This window comes from Oryctolagus cuniculus, chromosome 16 (genome assembly GCF_964237555.1).
Source record: "Oryctolagus cuniculus chromosome 16, mOryCun1.1, whole genome shotgun sequence".
NCBI lineage: Eukaryota > Metazoa > Chordata > Mammalia > Lagomorpha > Leporidae > Oryctolagus > Oryctolagus cuniculus.
In genome coordinates this window covers 53903234-53925197 of record NC_091447.1, presented here as the reverse complement: position 1 = coordinate 53925197, position 21964 = coordinate 53903234, and the positions used below count along the sequence as shown (strand labels likewise).

The window sequence follows — 21964 nt, the reverse complement described above, 5'->3', positions numbered from 1 at the left end:
GCACCCTCAGCAGAGCGATGCAGAACAAGTCTGCTCCAGTCACAGCTTCCGTTGGCCAGGTCTCCCGACGCCCAGCCCAGCCAACATCCCCCTGTCCAGCCCATCACACTGACTCACATGAATGAAGGCTAAGGCGAGCGGCTTTCTCAGAGTTAGGCCCAGACAGAACCACCCCAGGTGTGACACTGGGTACACGTGTGACTAGGAGCCAATGACTCAACCGTCACGGTATCCCCACAAAGGCCGTGCCTGGAGCCAGGTTCACCATGCTCCATGGACAAAACCACCAGGCAAATGCACCACCATTCAGACCAGATGTAGTTCCCCAAGGCAAGCCACACCCACGGACAGGAATGCATCGGGGAATAGGATGCTCACAATGGTGGCTTCTATTTGAAAGAGGGAAGTGCTTACAAAATTCTGTGATGTGCTTTTTAATGAGTGGATCTTACTAGGCTTAAGATGTGCATTTAACCTAGCAGATCCTGTTTCCCTTAAAACACATTAACGTGCAGACAGACGCGATGGATTCGCTGATAAGAGGGTGGACTGTCTCTTGCAATCACACAGCAGCCTCTGATTAGAAGGACGCTGAGGTCTCCCAGTCACTGCACCCTGTCCAGCAGAAGACACGTGTCCGTCAGACAGCTCTCAGCAGGAATTCTCACTGTGGGAAAAGGACAGCACACTGTTTACCCCACGTGGGAAAAATCCAGAGTTTCTTTTCCCAACCCACTGCATTCAACTCGACAATCATGTTTATACATACAAATGGTGTCCACTCCACAGATCCTAACGTAAAGCGGTCATCTTGGAAACGGTAACACTCACGGAATCTGGATTACCCAGAGGTGGCCGCGTGAGCTGACATTACCTGGTGTGTTCAACGTGTCCAGAACTGAATTCATTCTGTTGCTGCAGGAACGGCCCACGAGACGCACGTTGGTCCCTGTGTGGCAGATATGGCTGGCTGTTCAGCATCGATTTGGTTCTTCTTAGACAAGTTAGAATCCTGATTTCATGTTTGGGTAGTCAGAAGGCTGCTAAAGACTATTGCCCAAACATTCTTAAAAAAAAAAAAAAAAGATTTATTTATTTGAAAGTCAGTTACAGAAAGACACACACACACACACACACACACACACACGGGGGTGGGGGGTGGCGGGTAAATTCCATCTGCTGGTTCACTCTAGAAATGGCTTCAATGGCCAGAGCCGGTCCTGACCAAAGCCAGGAGATTCATCCAGGTCTCACACATGGGTGGCAGGGACCCAAGTACTCTGGCCATCTTCACTGCTTTCCCAGGCCATCAGTCAGGAGCTGGATCAGAAGTGGAGCATCTGGAACACAAACCGGTACCCATCTGGGACGCTGGCATCTCTGGTGGGAGCTTAACCCTGCTGTGCCACAATGCTGGCCCCTCCCCAAACACTCTTGAGCTAGTGGTGCCACGTGACTGTCTCTGGATGACGTAATACAAGCCTAAGTATATGGATTACATTTCCATAAAGATCTTCAAATAGGTGTGTTTTTATTCCCTTAGTCCAGTTTTTTCATCTGAATACTGTCATATTAGAGCTCTAAAAGCCACCTTGGATTCTAAGGTGAGAGAGCTGGGTTCTTGATGTCATGGAACCACTTTCCCAGCTACCCAAAAGTAACAGGAAAAAGCCCATTGCCATTAAATATTGTTGATTTTCCCCAGTATTTCCTTAGCCTCTAATGCTGTTTTCCCCATTCTCTGTCTAGACAGCCCAACCAAGTGGTGGTTACCCCCAAAAGCCCACTTCCCACAGTCTGGGACTAGAAGGGCCCCTCTGTAGGTCCACAGAAGGAAGCATTTGTTGTGCTAGGCCTCACCTTGTCAACTGCCTGCTGTGTGCCCTCAAGGACAAAAGTGATGGCTCGGTCACTGCCCTCATGTTTATAGCACTCACCAGCTAGTTCAGCACACAGCAGGCACTCAGGACATATGACGTGTGTGTGTGTGTGTGTGTGTTGTATGTATTAAAGGGCTTAGAGTTATGCAACTGTGTGGACCTCCATTATAATATACCATACGCTGAAGTTACTGAGCTGAACTAATCCAAGAGATCAAAGCAAAAGAAGAAACATGGTTAAAACAGCTTGAAAATTTAAAATGCTTTTGGTCCCATTTGCATAGAAAAAATACATGTGGTTAAGCTAATCATCCAGTGTGTACGGGGTGGTGTGCAGTGTATTTGTAAGACATTTGGAGGGGCCAATACCCATTAAACAAAGCTACCTTCGTTGGGCTGCTTTTCAATTCAATGCCCATTCAACAAAGCCAACTGCAACCTTAAGCTACCTAGTCTTTACTATTCTAAAGACAGACTTCTTGTTTGCTTTTTACAATCCCGATTTTGCACAAGGGCTTTCTAAGACAACTTCTGTTCAAATATCTGGGTGATGACAAACCATATAATGAATGTTAGTTTCCTGGAACTGGAATGCTCACCGCTATATATGCCTATAACGTACTCTACCCAGAATGGCTTCCAACCGGAGGAGGTTTGTTTAAAAGTCTCGGTTGTATGGCCTTAAGCCCAAAGGTCTTAAGACAAATGTTTAACTCCAAAGGCATAAAATATCTGCATGACTAATAAATGCACTGACATTTTCAACATTAGCATGAGGTTTGACCTTTGTGTCCAGTCTTCTGGGATGCAGTGTTTTCGCATGTTGGGTTTCTTTGCCTTCCTGTTTATTGTTCAAAGGCAAACCTTGAAGTATAAACTTCAAGAATGCAGCAGTTCAAAGAACAGAAAAGAACCCCTAAGAGCAGAACACAACAGAGTAAAACTCAATTAAATTTTAACCTTTCAAACTTTAAAGGCTCTGAAGGAGTTTCATTTCCTCCTTAACCAAATTAAATTGGATCCCTAAAGACACAAATAAAGATGCAAGGAAATATATTGGCAAAAACACAATTACATCCCCAGAACCAGGTTAAATGGAAGCACACCTCATTTATTCACTGTAGCATCAACATGTTCATGTTTCACAAAATGGTATTTATTGATTCAACAATAGCAAAAAGATGACATCTTCCATTTTGACAAGGAGAGCATATTATAATTGGAGAAAAGAAATCATAAAAATTGAAATTGTAATTTAAGAAAGCATAATCCTTTTAATGCAAGAGAATCAAAATCACCCACATCAAAGCTCTCATGATTGGCTTAATCCTCACCATTTAAAATATCTCACACATAGAATGAAATTTAGGAAAGACAGACTCAATGAAATCTTGCGTTGGTAAAGAAATGTTTCAAGGAAGTGTTTTCCTGTGATCATAAGCTACTAGTGCTCAAAGTTAGTATTGGATAAAGCCACCTTTTTTTTTCAAAAATATTTTATTTATTTGAAAGGTAGAGTTAGAGTTAGAGTTAGAGTTAGAGTTAGAGTATCTTCCATCTGCTGGTTCACTCCCCAAATGGCTGTAACCAAGGGCTGCATCTGAGTCTCCCACGTGGACACAGGGGCCCAGGGACCTGGGCCACCCTCCACTACTTTCCCGGGTCCATTAGCAAGGAGCTGGACTGCAGGTGGTGCAGCCAGGTTCTATTCTAACTGGCTCCCGCATGGGACGCTAGCATGACAGGTGGCGGCTTAATCCGTTAGCCACATTGCCAGCCCCATAAAGCCATATTCAAGACGAAGTTAGTGTGGTCTTACACTGAAGCCTTCAGAAACCATTGTTAGAAGAACACTGAGAAATGTCTGAACTCTCAGATGCATGACTGGGAACTACCTGCAGTGGCACACGCAAGAATTTCATCTAAAAAGATGTAAAATATCAAGATCAAAACAGCCTCTGAGAGCCATAGTCCAGGACTTTATTTGTGAGGGCAATGATTCTGAGAATGACATAATTTTTAGAAAATTTCAAAAGTATTTGAAAATTAAAGTTCAGTTACCACACACTGTGTTGTTTCCGCTCACATAGTTAGAAGGTAACAGGATAATTCCTTAGGTCATGGTTCCCACACGGAAATAACCCAGACTGCTGGGCCCTAGCGCTATAACTGAGATCCACTGGGCCAGGATCTGTGTGCTTCACATACGCCCCAGGAGACACCCACACAGCTGAGAAGGGTACTCCACACTTTGAAAAACAAGGACTCCGAACAACAAAAAAACCACAGTGAATATTTATCCAAATTGAGAAGAAAATACACCCACTATCTACGTCTTTCTCTATTCCCATAAAATTGCAGTCTGTGAAATTCTGGTAAAACTGTGAGAAATGACAGAGTAACCAGTTCAATTTATTTAATTTTCTGAAAGGTTAGGCTTAAAAACTTCTAAATTTCTATTACAATAAGTTTCTTTTGCATAAAAAAATTGACAACTTGCTCATGACACACACATCATTTCATCCAGTTCTAGGAAAATTTCACACCTGAATCACCGAATTTGTATTTAAAAACATGTAAGCACACCTAGCAAAAAGATGGTGAAGTGGGAAACAGTCCTTGATGTCAGTCCGTACACCAGCCAGTGAGGAGCTTTCTAACCTTGCTGGGGTCCTCCGTGTCCTTGGGCAGATGGAGAGGGCTGGAGCAGGCCACCCGGGCCCACTCCTCCACCAGTGCCTCTGCCTGCTCCCTGTGAGTCCAGCCCTGCCTTTGTCACCTGGCCAGGCAAAGAGAGTGAATGTGCCGGAGCAGCTCCCCAGAGGCCTGCAGGAAGGGTGGCCTCTCGTTGGCTGGGCAGTGATGGACAAAATGCCTTGAGAAAGAAGATGAGGGAGAGGAAGTCACTTGGCTGCCTGGGCTGTGCCGTGCAGTTCCGCCGCTGCTTCCTGAGTGTTGACCACTGGGAAGGACCAGGTTCTACTCCTTAGGGCTTTAGATGGGCAGGGGGTGCAGGTCACGACCATCGCGGGGCTGTGGGGTGGGCTGCTGTTCAGTAGCAAAACGAAGAAATACCTGAGAGAAACGATGAGAACAGTGGTTGACACGAAACACCCAACTGTTAGAGGAGACAATGCCCTCTAGAACACTGCCCAGTTGTCCCAGAAGCCACAAACCACTCATTCACGGCCCCTCCTGAATGAACACCACAGGTGCACCCTCGGGTGTCGTGATGCAATATGCCTGGACTGTTCACAGGTCACCGGGAATCCCAGTGCACAGAGCTTGGTTCTAGAAAGAATGACAGTACTTCACGCTTCTGGTGCTCTTAGTAAACCATGCACTTTGTGTTCCCCCAAAGTTAGTCCATCACAGCGGAGCCCCCTTAGCCTTCCAGGGCTACAGTGGGGAGGGGAGGGAAGGGTAACGGGACATTCTGTAATTTGCGGAGGCCCAGTGTAATGATAAGCACATTGGAGCCCTCTGGAGTTTTTGCCTTGAGTGGGGGCAGATGGTAAACAAATCTCCTCCTGTTTCCCACCCGACTAGGATTTTGTAAAATTCAGCAAGATTAGTTCAAAGAAACTGCACTGAAGAAGGAATCTGGTTAATTTTAACACCAGCCGGATCAGGCTCAAGGAGCCATCGAAACACGGATCCTCTGTGGTACCGTACCTGCTCCAAAGAGGTTTGGCTGACAGAGTAATGCTCAATATTCAAGGTCGCCTTGTTGTTCTCTAGAACTTTGAACAAGTCAGCTAAGCACCCCCACCTTCTGGGCACTTGATATTCCAATAAATTAAGGCGCTGGCCCTAAGAAAAAAAAAAGTATCACACCATATTTAAGTGCCAAATAAGTTGGTTACGTGTCTTCAAATCACACACATAAACACCAGTGGGGTGTGCAGGTGAATTTCCTGAGTCTGCACTGATTACTGATTACTGATTACTGATTACTGATTACTGATTACTGATGACTGTTCACCAAGAGGCACCACTGGCGAGTGGCGTTAGCATGGGTCGGGTTGCTGTTCTGCCCCGATTCTCCCCTACCTTGTTACAAGGGGATGACCTTGGGTCAGGGGATGCCTGTAGATACTCAAGAAGTGGAAAGTTAAGGGGCCTGACAGGGGTGCCCGGGGAGGCAGGAGGTGCCTGGAATGCACACGGGGGTGGGATTGGCACTCCGCTGCTTCCACATCAGCTGATCCTCCCCGCATGGCACCGGGGGAGAAGGTGACACCTTTTCTGGGGGATCCTGTAGAGTAGCGGGCGTGAACTGCGGGGTCTTCCATGGTAGAATGTCACTCACCAGATGGTGAATGGCTGCTCTATGGACTACAGCCTGCCAGACGTGATAAGTCACAATCACACAGTTCTCCAAAAGGACTGTAGGCAGGGCTTCTCAAACGTTAACAGGGGAATCACCTGTCCACCTTGCTAAACTGCAGCTCAGATCTGGAAGGCTGGGACCCGAGGTTCCTCCTGGCTAACAGGTGCAGGAGATGAAGATGATGCAGGTCAGGGGCCACAGTGACCGGGTCAGGGGCCACAGTGACCGGGTCAAGTGCACAGAAGACAGCAACCTCCAGGGAGGACACTTCTCATGGGATAATCCTGGGGCTGCCCAGCCTTCTACCCTCACGGCAGGAACGTGGGAGAAGTCAGCTTTTGCGACCTCGCGTCCTGAATAGTGAGGGGTCAGGAAGGCGAGGCATCCCAGCAGGCTTCCGCCCCTCAGAGTTCCACACAGTGCAGCTGCCCTCGCTGTTCCGGGTAAAGGGGAACAGTCCACTTTTTTCAGTGAGGCCGAGACGACAGGTAGAACCGTGGGACAGCACAAAGACTGCTATGCTTACAAGACGTTCTTAGCTGAAAACAAAGTAACGCAGAATATTGGCACTACCTTAAACTGGGTTCCTGGAAAATGGAGATTCAGGCAGTCGGAAACAGGGCTAGGCGCACGTGCTTCCTTACAGAGCCAAACTTTGACTGCATAACCATCACCAAACCTGAGAGTTAAATGAAATAGACATAATTGTTACTTGGGTGTGTTTTATCTTGACTTAACCTGGGTACATGACAAGTCCATTTCTATAGAGGCACAAAAAGGAAGCAACTATTCCAAATCCTTGGGAGCTTTTGGTTCTCAGAAATATCGTAAGCAGAAATTAATTGCAAGTCAATTACAGCATTTGCTGTCATCCATTTCGACTGACGAAGATACTGATTTAATCTAAACAAGCAGCAGTCAGCAAGTCCTGGCATTGACCCCAACTCAGTAACAGGGAGAAGGTGAAAATGCAAACCTGGAAGCAAAGTGCTGAGCTAGTGAGAGGCTGGGCTGCAGCCCAACCCCGGGAAGCAGGAGGGCTGGCCCCACGGCTTCAAGGTCCGTAATGATTAGAAGGTGGCCAGGAAGAGATGAGAGGGAATGCATAAGGAATTTAGCCAGGCAATCTTTTGTCTGCTGCACAAAATGATTCCCGCAGTTGTACTTCAGCCCAGCCTGGGTGGACAGTCCCACAGCTGCAAGGGAAGCCTCCGTCCACAGGGTGCTGTTGCTATCACACAGGGTGTGCAAGGGCTGCCCACTGCTGCTGTGTACAGCTGTAGCTGATGTCCGATGGGTGGTCAAGCAACTACCCCTGAGCTTACACCCTTACCCCAGCACAACCTCAAACAGCAGTTCCCCAGAATGTGCTGAGTTTTGTGATTCTGCTGTCGAATCCCGTATGGCTAGCATGGTTTGGGGCACATAACAGTGCCTCAGTAAAGACCTATGTGATTACACAAACTTTATGAATATACCATGAGCATGGGAATTTTGGTCTGTTTTGTTCATAGATGTATCTATTCCACATATGTAGCCTCGCCCCTAGCGCAACACCTAACACTGAGAAGCATTAGTTTAATGAGTGAAAGAATGAACAAACGCCATGCCCAATGCCTTAGGATCATAACTCATTTTGGAAGCATTGTGGGGGGAAGGTGTTTTACACCTGAGTAAAATCTCCTAAGTGAGATGGACATGAACACATTTACGGTTGGATCATTGTTCAGATCTGTGGAGTAAAGACTCAAGACAAGGTGAGCTTGTGTTGGGGACACAGGCCACCCCGTGAGCCCCCATGGAGCTCTTCATCCTGGGGTCTATTTTCTCCTTTCCTGTCTGCTATTGAAGTCATCAGATGTCTTTCCCCCAGATCTACGCATGGCCCCAATAGCCTCTATCAATTCAAATTGATGGTTCCTAATCTAGCACAGTTGAGATGTCAAGGACATTGATGAAGTGTGTGTGTGTGTGTGTGTGTATGTGTGTGTTGGGAGAGGGAGTGGATGAGGGGGAGAAGGAGAGGGAGAGAGGGAAGGAGGGAGGCAAGGAGGGAAGGAAGGAGGGAAGGAGGGAAGGAGGGAGGGAGGGAGAGGGGGAGAGGTGGGGGAGGGTATGCATTTGACTTAGCAGTTAAGATGCTCATGTCCCTTACTGAAGTACTTGGGCTTGGATCCTGGCTCTGGCTTCTAACTCTAACTTCCTGCTACTGAAGAGCCTGGCACATAGAGCCGGGGCCCTGCCGCCCTCGTAGGAGGACTGGGCCGTGCTGCTGGCTCCCCTCTGCCTCTCAAGCTGACACAGGTGCACCTCCCTGACAGTTCTCCGAGGGCCAAGGGATGGGGTTCAGAGCAGAAGGCGCATGTGCCGCGGCCGCTGCTCCGCTCCTCGGAGCACTTGTCAGACTCCCTCTGTGTCTTTATAGATCCCGCACAGCGGGTGTAAGTCAGAGTTTCACACGAGGACACGTGAGGGGGCTTCCCCTGGGGAAACCACTGCTTCCGGACACAGCATTGCGTCCTGGCGTGGGGGGCTTGGGGACAAGGTGATTCTGATCTTGGGGCTATTGACCTTGCTGGTGACAAGGACACAGTGCAGTGTCTCAACCGTCCATGGTGGATCTGCACAGCCTGGCCTCAGCCCAGCTCCCCCACACACGAGATGCGTGACCCTGGAAAGTCGGGCCGTTTCATGGCCGGGCTGCCTCCTCTGAACATGAGGCTACTGAAGGAGCCGCTCACGAGGCTGTTGGTGAGTGAGCGAACGAATCCTCATAAATCACTCGAAACAGACAGCATCTGACAGGTGAACTCATCAACAGATACATGGCCGGTGAACACTCGGCTCCGGCAGGATGCGAGCAAAGTGCAAGACGACTGTGCAGAGATTGGGATGAACACAGATGAAACCCGGGGACAGGCCCAGCAGGCGCGACACTGACATGGGGAAGGAGTGAGGGCGGCGAGCGTGGAGATGACCACACAGCCCCTCGTGTCAACAGAAGCCACGGTCCTGTCAGTGCGCTCTGCTAGTGAATCCTGCAAGGCCGCACTGAATTTCTGTAACTGTCAATACATTCGCCGTAAGCGTACGTACACTTAAATACCTATACTTTCAAAATTCAGTTCCATTTGACTAAGGAAAACATTTCCAGTTTTCTATAAAAAGTCTGAAGTGCACAAAAGGAAAATTATACAGTTCTTTTTCAAAAAAATGCCACTTGTGACTCATGAGAAAATATTCCTGAAATGTACATTGGCAAGCTTCTCAGGATCCCTTTGTAGTGGTCAATAGAACTTCTGGATACACAATTATAAAATCAGTGCACCTTCAAGAATTAAGGGAATTTCGTAATTGTTAAATCCTTTTATGCTACGACTGTCTAACTCACATTAGCTTCACTTCCTCATTCCTGCTTCTAACCCATACTCTGGCATCAATGACCTCGATTGCCTGTGGCATTTATTTGGTTCCTGTACTTCCCACAGAACAAAAGGCTTCGAAAGAGCCAAACATAATTTGCTTACATATTCATTCATTGATCTCATTGATCGGACATTTCTAGTTAATCCATTCTGTCCACACGATTTGCATGCCTGTGACTACATAAAGCCAAGGAAACAGCATTATCAGCAAGGGAAGGTGCTCATGGGAAACCTCTGACACTCTCTCTCTCTCACACACACACACACACTCACACACTCTCTCACACACTCACACACACTCTTACATACACTCACACACACTCATGCACTCTCACACACTCACACACACTCACGCACACTCTCACACACACAGCACACTCACTCTCTCACACACTCTCTCACACTCTCATACACACACACTCACACACTCCCTCACACATACTCTCACAACACTCTCACACGCACTCACACACACACACTCACACACACTCACACTCCCTCACACACACACTCTCACACACACACACTCTCTCATACACACACACAGTCTCTCTCTCTCTCACACACACACACACACTTGTGTTTTAAAAGCCACTCACTCGCAGAGCACAGCAAGATAGCTGGTAACGTAGCCGGGGGACCACTTCTGGAAAATCGATGTCCAGTGCCACCAACAGTCTCCACGGCTCTATGTCCCCCGGCTGAGCCTCACTCACTCAAGTGCTTCCCCTGAAATAGAAGTCAGAGAGTACGAACAAATATGTGCATTTTGTCCTCAGCCATTAAAAAATGTCTCTACACACAATTTTAATGCTGGGAAGTGCCTATCGTATTCAAGTATAAAATGAAAAATTATACACTCAGCACCACATCAGCTCTGGAAACTACGCATCTAAAAAGTTGCACTCACACGACATATTAGAATATCATGTGGACAAGAGGCTAACAGTGTGACTGATGATGTTTTCTTTACTCTCTTCTGAATTCTGAGCACACAGCACTTCAGCACTTAAAGAGAAACAAGACGCAGAGCTTCTGAGAGAGTGACAGGAGTATGCTAATGCCCCTACTCCACAAACGCATTTCAGTTTCTGATTTTAAAGTCGTTTATCCAGAAACCATTTGCCACATTTCCTCTAAGTATTAGAAACATAAAACTCCTCTTGGTACAAAAGCTGATCTTGGACTTGAGAAATAGCATTTGTAAAACGTGTGTAGTTTTGGGAAACGTCGATGAGTGCATAGACTCCTTTGTATCATCCGTCCCCTAAGGAATGAATACACACACACACACACACACACACTCCCTCACACACACGCTCTCTCTCTCACACACACACATACACTCTCACACACACTCTCTCTCACACACACACATACACTCACACACACTCTCTCTCACACACACACATACACTCTCACACACACTCTCACACACACACACTCTCACACACACATGCCCTCACACACACTCACACACACACTCACACACGCCCTCAACTCTCTCACACACACACTCACACTCTCACACACACATGCCCTCACACACACTCTCACACACACACACACTCACACACACACACGCCCTCACACACTCTTACACACACATCCTCACACACACATTCCCTCACACACACTCTCACACACACTCTCTCACACACACACACACTCACACACACACTCTCTCTCACACACACACATGCCCTCACACACACACACATGCCCTCACACTCTCTCTCTCTCACACACACACACACGCCCCCCCCCCCACATCTGAGTACGGAAGATCTCACCCCAGCCCAGCTCAGGGCAGAGCACAGAGACCACCCGGGATCAGGCCCCGAGGGCACAGGCGAAGCTCCCATCAGGGGCACGAGTCAGAGCACAGCCATGGGACGTGACGCCCCAGCCTCCTGCCCCATCTCAGCGCCCCAGAGCCCAGGCCCCACCCCCAGGGCAGTGCACCCTCGGCAGGAGGTATACAGAGAGGGGGAATGACGCTGAGGAAGGCAGCTGGGTGGGGCACCCGATGACTCTGGCTTCTCCGTACTGGCAACGTCCTCCTGGTTATCTGGGTCCCCACATGGCCCTGCCAGAGTGGAGGGGCCCAGGAGAGCGACTTCTGCCCTGCACCCGCTGTGAGGGAGACACTGAGCACACGCCAGCTTTGATGTCACTGTCTCCACCACGCAGGAGTGAACCAGAATTTCACAGCAGTGGGGAGCCTGCACGGCACACACAGCCTAGCGAGGAGGGAGGGGGGGAGGCGCGACCCTCACACTGGTGAGCTGAACCTGAAACACCAGCGGTCAGCAGGACCTCAGCAAACTGTTGACGTCCACGCGCTCTTTCTATTAGCACATTCGCATCCAGAAGCTGTGCGAGCCCTGAGCAGTCGACGTGCCGACGGGAACAGATGGCGCCTCCTCTCTACGGCTTTCAGCAAGGAGGTCGGAAAGTGTCCCACCGTCATCAGCTCGCAAGCGGCAGTCAGCACCCGGGGGCTCACGCCCCTCTTCACTGCAGGTGCCTTATTATTTCAACTTCAGTTGAGTTCAGTTCCGAAAATTTCCTAATCATTGCATATGCAAATCTGGATGGCTGGGAGGATTACAGACCCAGGTTATCATCATAAAGAGTGTCTCTGACAAGTAAAAACAACAACAACAAAAGAAGGCAGTGTTGGGCAGCTGGCACCAGCTCTCCTCTCAGGAAGATGCTGTTTCAGAAATGAGCCCTGATGAGCTGTGAGTTTAGAGAAGTCACTGGACCGAGCGGGGCCACAACAGGCTTCGTGGCGGAGAGCAGCTTGAGCCTGGTGCTGGGCACGGAGTCCTCCCCAACCAGTCCGTGGAGTCGGCTTGGCCGTGCACGGCCCGGTGCTGGACGTGGAGGTGGGGCCCTGGGCTCAGGACTCCTCCCCTGGAGCATCCGGGCGTGCAGTGAATCCTTCTTCACCGTCTGCTGTCACAGTGGAGCTCCCGGAGCCCACCCCCCCCACCCCCCCGCAGGTCTGCCTGGCCCTGGCTTCCCTGGACGCCCAGGTCACACAGGGTGAACGGATGGATGATGCAATGCCGTGCTAGGTCGGATGAGACGGGAACACTGCTTCTTAGCCACACAGCAAAATCCACTCATCCTGCTTCTACTGTTTCCCCTCTCTCTTGCCGAGTAACCAACAAGATCACTGGAAAGCAGGGACAAAAGCCAAGGTGGTGGGACAGAGAAACAAGCAGCCTCAGGCCCTGCCCCACACGATCTCACTGTGCCACGACCACGGCGGACGTCGTGCCTGGGTGGGGGTGGGGGGGCGACAGTGTGACGCACACCCTCATCTGGCCTCCTGCAGCTTTTGTGGTCTCTGAACATTTGCCTTCATTCCAGACACAGCCCAGACTCCAGAGAGATAAAGACCTTTCAAAGCTAACAATTTCTGTTTCTCAATCTTGACAAGAAGGTGTTGCTTTTTCCTTTCCTGCTTTTTTTCGCCCACTTTCGGAGAGAAAGTTGGCACAGAAACGTGGTAATCACCATGAAGCTGGAACCCTGCCACCGTGATCTCCGCTCAGTTGCAGCTGACAATTTCTGCTCGATGTGGAGAATTTCCTGGAATCTCTCTATTGCTGAAGTCAGCCATTAGTCTGGTTTTTCTGGTTAACACAACAAAGAGATCTCATAAGCGTGCAGTTTCTCCTGCAAAAAAGCCAGAGCCAGGAAGATGCGAGAAATGATCTCAACAAGAAGCTGGTTCAGTCTGCGCGACAGTGCTCGAAGGGGAATGCGTGCCACACAGACAACAGCGGGGAGGCTTGGGAAGTCCAGGGCTCCGAGTCCACACATCGGCGCTGGAAGGGGAGCAGACCTGCATGGAGAGCGTGGGAGCCCACAGTTCGGGACACCAGCGGCAGACTCAACACACCAGCGCTGGAACGTGAGGTGAGCCGAACCTCAATAGCCCAAGACACCAGCAGGCAAGCGGAGAGAGGAGACTAGAGGGAACGACCCCCGGGGGTGGGGGGGGGAGTTCACCAGGCTAGATGGAAGAGAGAGAGAGAGAAAAAAAAAAAGGTGACTGGTACGGATACGGGTTTCTCTCTCTCCGCTCACCTCTCAAGGGCGAGCAAGACAAAGAGCAGGTGCCATCTTGGACATACGTCATAAGCAGAGCGACCTCAGGTCTGCACCGGCCCTAAGCCTAGCAGAAAAACCTGACTCTGGGCGGGGCGAATTAACAGGAGATTAGGACCTAGTAAATTTGTGGTGCTACTGAACTGAGACTGTGAAAAAAGAGACGGTGGGGGAGAGAACTCACGGAATTCACGTGAACACTCTCCAGAGACGCTACAATTCTGTAACTTTGGCAACCCAGTGGGAGACTGAAGGAGAATTTGAGCCCACTCTGAGGGCCGAACAGATTCCCTGTGTGGTCCTTGGGAAAGAGCTTCCGATCTCTGGCTCCTGTGGGTATATCATTTGCCTGCTAACTACCTCCAACTTCGTTCAGCTGTGCAGAATAACTTCCCTTTTGAATCAAAAAAAAAAAGAAAGAGAGAGAGAGAGAGAGGTTTACCACGCCTAACCTGGGAGTGTCACCTTTGGCACACCAAACAGAGCTCTCAGGCCACACCCATCTCAAGCCCTAAGGCTCCATCAAAAACAGATAGTCCACTTAATCTAGAGTCATAGTATAACAAGAAAAAGCACCACAGTGAAGAAACCAAATATCTCCAATATGCCAAATAACAAACGCAAAAACCAAGGTAATAAAAACAAGGAAGTCACCATGAAGCCCTCAAATGAAAAAGACACCCCAATTCAAGATTATGAAGATGATGAGATAGAAGAAATGCAAGAAGCAGATCTCAAAAAATTGATAAGAACATTAAGAAGTTCTCAAAAACAAATTCTTGAACTACAGAAATCCTTAATGGACAAGATAGAAAATCTCTTTCGTGAAAATGAAATATTAAGGAGGAATCAAAATGAAACGAAACAACTAGTACAACAGGAAACTGTGATAGTGACTGAAGTGAAGAATTCAATAGATCAAATGAAAAACACAATGGAGAGCCTTACAAACAGAATGGGTGAAGCAGAAGAGAGAATATCGGACTTAGAAGACAGAGAACAGGAAAGGACACAGTCAGACCAAAGAAAAGAAGAGGAAATTAGAAATCTAAAACATATTGTTGGGAATCTTCAGGATACTATTAAAAAACCCAACATTCGGGTTCTAGGAGTTCCTGAAGGCATGGAGAGGGAGAAAGGATTAGAAGGCCTTTTTAGTGAGATATTAGCAGAAAATTTCCCAGGTTTGGAGAAGGACAGAGAAATCCTAGTACAGGAAGCTCACAGAACCCCTAATAAACACGACCAAAAGAGATCCTCACCACGACACGTTGTAATTAAACTCTCCACAGTGAAACATAAAGAAAAGATCCTAAAATGTGCAAGAGAGAAACGTCAGATTACTCTCAGAGGATCTCCAATCAGACTCACAGCTGACTTCTCATCAGAAACTCTACAAGCTAGGAGGGAATGGCGAGATATAGCCCAGGTACTAAGAGAGAACAACTGCCAGCCCAGAATATTATATCCTGCAAAGCTATCATTTGTGAATGAAGGTGAAATAAAGACTTTTCATAGCAAACAGAAATTGAAAGAATTTGTTGCCACTCGTCCAGCCCTGCAAAAGATGCTTAAAGATGTGTTACACACAGAAACACGGTCATCAATATGAAAGAAGGTAAAGGAAGGAAACCAAGGAAGGAAACCTCACAGCAAAAGATTACAGGGAATTCAAAGCATATATTAGAACTTATCTTTGGCAAATGGCAGGGCAAAGTTACCACTTATCATTAGTCACATTGAACGTGAATGGCCTGAACTGTCCAGTTAAAAGACACCGATTGGCTGATTGGGTTAAGGAACAAAACCCATCTATTTGCTGCTTACAAGAAACACATCTTTCCAACAAAGATCCATACAGACTGAAAGTGAAAGGCTGGAAAAAGATATACCATGCCAACAGAAATGAAAAAAGAGCGGGCGTAGCCATCTTAATATCAGACAACATAAACTTTACCACAAAAACCGTTAAGAGAGACAAAGAGGGACACTACATAATGATTAAGGGATCAATTCAACAGGAAGATATAACAATTATCAATGTATATGCACCTAACTACAGGGCACCGGTTTATCTAAAAGATTTGTTAACGGACTTAAAGGGAGACTTAGACCCCAATACAATAGTACTGGGGGACTTCAATACTCCACTCTCAGAAATAGACAGATCAATAGGACAGAAGATCAACAAGGATACAGTAGATTTAAACGACACTATAGCCCAAATGGATCTAACATATATATACAGAACTTTCAATCCTACAGCTAAAGATTTTACATTCTTCTCAGCAGTACATGGAACCTTCTCTAGGATTGACCACATACTAGGCCATAAAGCAAGTCTCAGCAAATTCAAAAGAATTAGAATCATACCATGCAGCTTCTCAGACCATAAAGGAATGAAGGTGGAAATTAGCAACTCAGGAATCCCTAGAGCATATGCAAACACATGGAGATTGAACAACATGCTCCTGAATGAACAATGGGTCATAGAAGAAATTAAAAGAGAAATCAAAATTTTTCTGGAAGTAAATGAGGATAACAGCACAACATACCAAAACTTATGGGATACAGCAAAAGCAGTGTTAAGAGGAAAGTTTATATCAATAGGTGCCTACATCAAGAAATTGGAAAGGCACCAAATAGATGAGCTTTCAATTCACCTCAAGGATCTAGAAAACCTACAGCAAACCAGACCCAAATCTAGTAGGAGAAGAGAAATAATTAAAATCAGAGAAGAAATCAACAGGATTGAATCAAGAAAAACATTCCAAAAAATCAGCCAAACGAGGAGCTGGTTTTTTGAAAAAATAAACAAAATTGACACCCCATTGGCCCAACTAACTAAAAAAAGAAGAGAAAAGACCCAAATCAATAAAATCAGAGATGAAAAAGGAAATGTAACAACAGACACCACAGAAATAAAAAGAATCATCAGAAATTACTACAAGGACTTGTATGCCAGCAAACAGGGAAACCTATCAGAAATGGATAGATTCCTGGACACATGCAACCTACCTAAATTGAACCAGGAAGACATAGAAAACCTAAACAGACCCATAACTGAGACAGAAATTGAAACAGTAATAAAGGCCCTCCCAACAAAGAAAAGCCCAGGAGCAGATGATTCACTGCTGAATTCTACCAGACATTTAAAGAAGAACTAACTCCAATTCTTCTCAAACTATTCAGAACAATCCAAGAAGAGGGAATCCTCCCAAATTCTATCTATGAAGCCAGCATCACCTTAATTCCTAAGCCAGAAAAAGATGCAGCACTGAAAGAGAATTACAGACCAATATCCCTGATGAACATAGATGCAAAAATCCTCAATAAAATTCTCACCAATAGAATGCAACAACACAGCAGAAAGATCATCCACCCAGACCAAGTGGGATTTATCCCTGGTATGCAGGGATGGTTTAATGTGCGCAAGACAATCAATGTGATACACCACATTAACAGACTGTAGAAGAAAAACCATATGATTATCTCAATAGATGCCGAGAAAGCATTTGATAAAATACAACACCCTTTCATGATGAAAACTCTAAGCAAACTGGGTTTGGAAGGAACATTCCTCAATACAATCAAATCAATCTATGAAAAACCCACGGCCAGCATCCTATTGAATGGGGAAAAGTTGGAAGCATTTCCACTGAGATCTGGTACCAGACAGGGATGTCCACTCTCACCACTGCTGTTCAATATAGTTCTGGAGGTTCTAGCCAGAGCTATTAGGCAAGAAAAAGAAATTAAAGGGATACAAATTGGGAAGGAAGAAGTCAAACTATCCCTCTTTGCAGATGACATGATTCTTTATTTAGGGGACCCAAAGAACTCTACTAAGAGACTATTGGAACTCATAGAAGAGTTTGGCAAAGTAGCAGGGTATAAAATCAATGCACAAAAATCAACAGCCTTTGTATACACAGACAATGCCATGGCTGAGGAAGAACTTCTATGATCAATCCCATTCACAATAGCTACAAAAACAATCAAATACCTTGGAATAAACTTAACCAAGGACGTTAAAGATCTCTACGATGAAAATTACAAAACCTTAAAGAAAGAAATAGAAGAGGATACCAAGAAATGGAAAAATCTTCCATGCTCATGGATTGGAAGAATCAATATCATCAAAATGTCCATTCTCCCAAAAGCAATTTATAGATTCAATGCAATACCAATCAAGATACTGAAGACCCTCTTCTCAGATCTGGAAAAAATGGTGCTGAAATTTATATGGAGGCACAAGAGACCTCGAATAGCTAAAGCAATCTTGTACAACAAAAACAAAGCCGGAGGCATCACAATACCAGATTTCAGGACATACTACAAGGCAGTTGTAATCAAAACAGCATGGTACTGGTATAGAAACAGATGGATAGACCAATGGAACAGAATAGAAACACCAGAAATCAACCCAAACATCTACAGCCAACTTATATTTGATCAAGGATCTAAAACTAATTCCTGGAGCAAGGACAGTCTATTCAATAAATGGTGCTGGGAAAATTGGATCTCCACGTGCAGAATCATGAAGCAAGACCCCTACCTTACACCTTACACAAAAATCCACTCAACATGGATTAAAGACCTAAATCTACAACCTGACACCATCAAGTTACTAGAGAACATTGGAGAAACCCTTCAAGATATTGGCACAGGCAAAGAATTTCTGGAAAAGACCCAGGAGGCACAGGCAGTCAAAGCCAAAATCAACTATTGGGATTGCATCAAATTGAGAAGTTTCTGTACTGCAAAAGAAACAGTCAGGAGAGTGAAGAGACAACCAACAGAATGGGAAAAAAATATTTGCAAACTATGCAACAGATAAAGGGTTAATAACCAGAATCTACAAAGAGATCAAGAAACTCCACAAAAACAAAACCAACAACCCAATTAAGAGATGGGCCAAGGACCTCAATAGACATTTTACAAAAGAGGAAATCCAAATGGCCAACAGGCACATGAAAAAATGTTCAAGGTCATTAGCAATCAGGGAAATGCAAATCAAAACCACAATGAGGTTTCACCTTACTCCGGTTAGAATGGCTCACATACAGAAATCTATCAACAATAGATGCTGGTGAGGATGTGGGGAAAAAGGGACACTAACCCACTGTTGGTGGGAATGCAAACTGGTCAAGCCACTTTGGAAGTCAGTCTGGAGATTCCTCAGAAACCTGAAGATAACCCTACCATTTGACCCAGCCATCCCACTCCTTTGAATTTACCCAAAGGAATTTAAATTGGCAAACAAAAAAGCGGTCTGCAGCCTAATGTTTATTGCAGCTCAATTCACAATAGCTAAGACCTGGAACCAACCTAAATGTCCATCAACGGTAGACTGGATAAAGAAATTATGGGACATGTACTCTTTAGAATACTATACTGCAGTAAGAAACAACAAAATCCAGTCATTTGCAACAAAATGGAGGAATCTGGAACACATCATGCTGAGTGAAATAAGCCAGTCCCAAAGGGACAAATACCATATGTTCTCCCTGATCGGTGACAACTGACTGAACACCAAAAAGGAAACCTCCTGAAGTGAAATGGACACTATGGGAAACGGTGACTTGATCAGCATAGCCCTGATTATTAATGAACAACTTAATACATTATCCCCCTTAGTAGTTTTTTTGTCTGTTCTACTTAATATGACTGGTTTGATTCTGTAATTAATACACAGTTATTCTTAAGTGTTGAAAATTGACTGAAATGTGATCCCTGTTGAACATAAGAGTGGGAATAAGAGAGGGAAGACATGTATAATTTGGGACATGCTCAAGCTGACTTGCCCCAATTGGTAGAGTTGGAAACATACCAGGGGATTCCAATTCGATCCCGTCAAGGTGGCATGTACCAATGCCATCTCACTATTCCAAGCGATCAATTTCAGTTCACAATTGATCATAATGAAAGGACTGAGTCAAAGGGAGCACATAAACAAGTCTAGTACCTGCTAACACTAACCGATGGAATAAATAAAGGGGAGAGTGTTCCAACATGGGAAGCGAGATACTCAGCAGACTCATAGAATGGCAGATGTCCTAAATAGCACTCTGGCCTCAGAAGCAGCCCTAAAGGCATTTGGATCTGGCTGAAAAGCCCATGAGAGTATTTCAGGCATGGAAAGCCAAGACACTCTGGCAAAAGATCTCTGTGAGTGAGATCTCAGTGGAAAGAACAGGTCTTCAAAGAAGGAGGTACCTTTCTCTGAAGGGAAGAGAGAACCTCCACTTTGACTATGACCGTGTCTAAACAAGATAAGAGTCGGAGAACTCAGAGGGCTTCCATAGCCTTGGAAACTCATGACTGGTGCATAGGGAGATTACTGATGCCATAGACAGGAGTGTCAATTGGTAAAGTCAACAACAGGAGTCACTGTGCACTTACTCCTCATGTAGGATCTCTGTCCTTAATGTGCTGTGTATTGAGATTTAATGCTATAAGGAGTACTCAAACAATATATTTCACTTTGTGTTTCTATGGGGGTGCAAACTGTTGAAATCTTTACTTAATGTACACTAAACTGATCCTCTATAAAAAAAAAAAAAAAAGAAATTATCAACTCCCAACTTGACTCTCACTGGGATTAAACATGACAATAGGTCTGATCTGATTTCATCATCATTTAAAAAAATCATCTATTATTTTTCACTTTATGTTTCTGTGTGGGAGCAAACTGTTGAAATCCTTACTTAATGTATACTAAGCTGATCTTCTGTATATTAAGATAATCGAAAATGAATCTTGATGTGAATGGAAGGGGAGAGGGAGTGGGAAAGGGGAGGGTTGTGGGTGGGAGGGACTGTATGTGGGGGAAGCCATTGTAATCCATAAATCGTACTTTGGAAATTTATATTCATTAAATAAATGTTAAAAAAAAAAAAAAAGAAGCTGGTTCAACCGCTTGGGGGCTGCCGAAGCCACCCTGGAAACAAACTCCAGAAAGAGTTCCCAGGGTCTCAGAGATCAACCCTGCGGAGTCCCTGCTCTGCCCTGCTGAATCTCCAGAAGCGGTCACGGGCCCCAACTGAAAACGTGGGCAAGACTCCTCACCTAACAGGTAAGACCCCAGGCGAGGCCCGTGTCCCACGTCAGAGCACCTGGGCTCAATTCTCAGCTCCGGCTCCTGGCTCAGCTTCCTGCTAACACAGACCCTGGAGGCAGCCAGGACGGTGTCACTGGGACCTGTCACCCTCCTTGAAAGCCTGGATGGAGCTCCTGGATCCCGGCTTCAGCCTGGCCAGCCCCAGCTGTTGCAGGCATTTGGTGAGCGAAACAGCAGAGATCTTGTCTCTCTCTCTGGATCTCAAAGAAGTAAATTAACCAGTTAATTAACTTCATGAATAAAATGAAAATGGCACAAGGTGTCCCGGTGTCTTAGAGCAAATACACCCAGAGCCTGATCGGGAAGGATGACAGCACTCCTGCGTCTGTGGCTCTGCCGGTGCTGGGGGCTGAGTCCCCGAGGGAGGGCTTTGGTTACGCTAGTCCCTGCCACCTTAGACAAGCTGCTCTCCGGCCACAGCCACCTCCAGAGGCAGCAGAAGCCCGTGGAGCCACTGCCTCCCTGAGTCTGAGTGTCAGTAAGAAAGCACCCTTGGGAGACACCACGGTAATCTTTCTGGCTTGATGGGTGCTGCCCAGAGAAAGCCGGAGAACCCAGTGGGTGAGGCCAGAGGAGGAGACGCCCTGGTGAAGATGCAGACCTCGGAGCCGGCATCTGTGCAGAGCTGGGAGCTGTGCGAGTGTGGCCAGGGGAGGAGGGGGCGTCCTGCTGCAGACCCCAGCAGGAGTACCTGCCCTGTCTCACTGCGGCGCCCAGCTGCCCTGGGGTCCTGCTGCCCCTGCAAGATCTGGGTAACCCTTAGCAGATCAGTCTCAGAGGCTCCACGAATAACCTCTGTGGACTTCAGTCCTACAGGCGCTACAGCCGTAAAAGATAAGAAAACGCCACCATCTCGGCGGAGGGAGATGGCTGGACGAGCAGCCGTCCCCCCACTGTAGAGAAAAGGCTTAGGCCGGCAAGACTCAGGCTGAGTGGCTCTGGGCCGAAACGTGGCTGGCATTTGCAAGTGGATATAGGGTGAGGACGACGTGTCCATGGCCAGGGAGGCCCAGGGAGAAGCAGCCGAGGATGCAGGGCTGGGCCGGGTGTCTGGACAGAGAGCCCAGAGCAACAG

General features: G+C 46.7%; 1 protein-coding gene across 1 annotated transcript in view; it reads right to left on the bottom strand.

Annotated features, from left to right (window-relative positions):
• Positions 1–2989: 2989 nt before the first annotated feature.
• Positions 2990–21964, bottom strand: part of LOC103345127 (ATP-binding cassette sub-family A member 13) — a 347717-nt gene continuing 328742 nt past the window's right edge. Inside the window, exons 52-54 of the mRNA XM_070059456.1 lie at positions 6787–6892; positions 5556–5693; positions 2990–4955 (exon numbers count right to left, since the gene is read on the bottom strand). Coding sequence (XP_069915557.1) covers positions 4875–4955; positions 5556–5693; positions 6787–6892 — 325 coding nt within the window. The 3' untranslated portion in view covers positions 2990–4874. The remainder of the gene's footprint in view (positions 4956–5555; positions 5694–6786; positions 6893–21964) is intronic.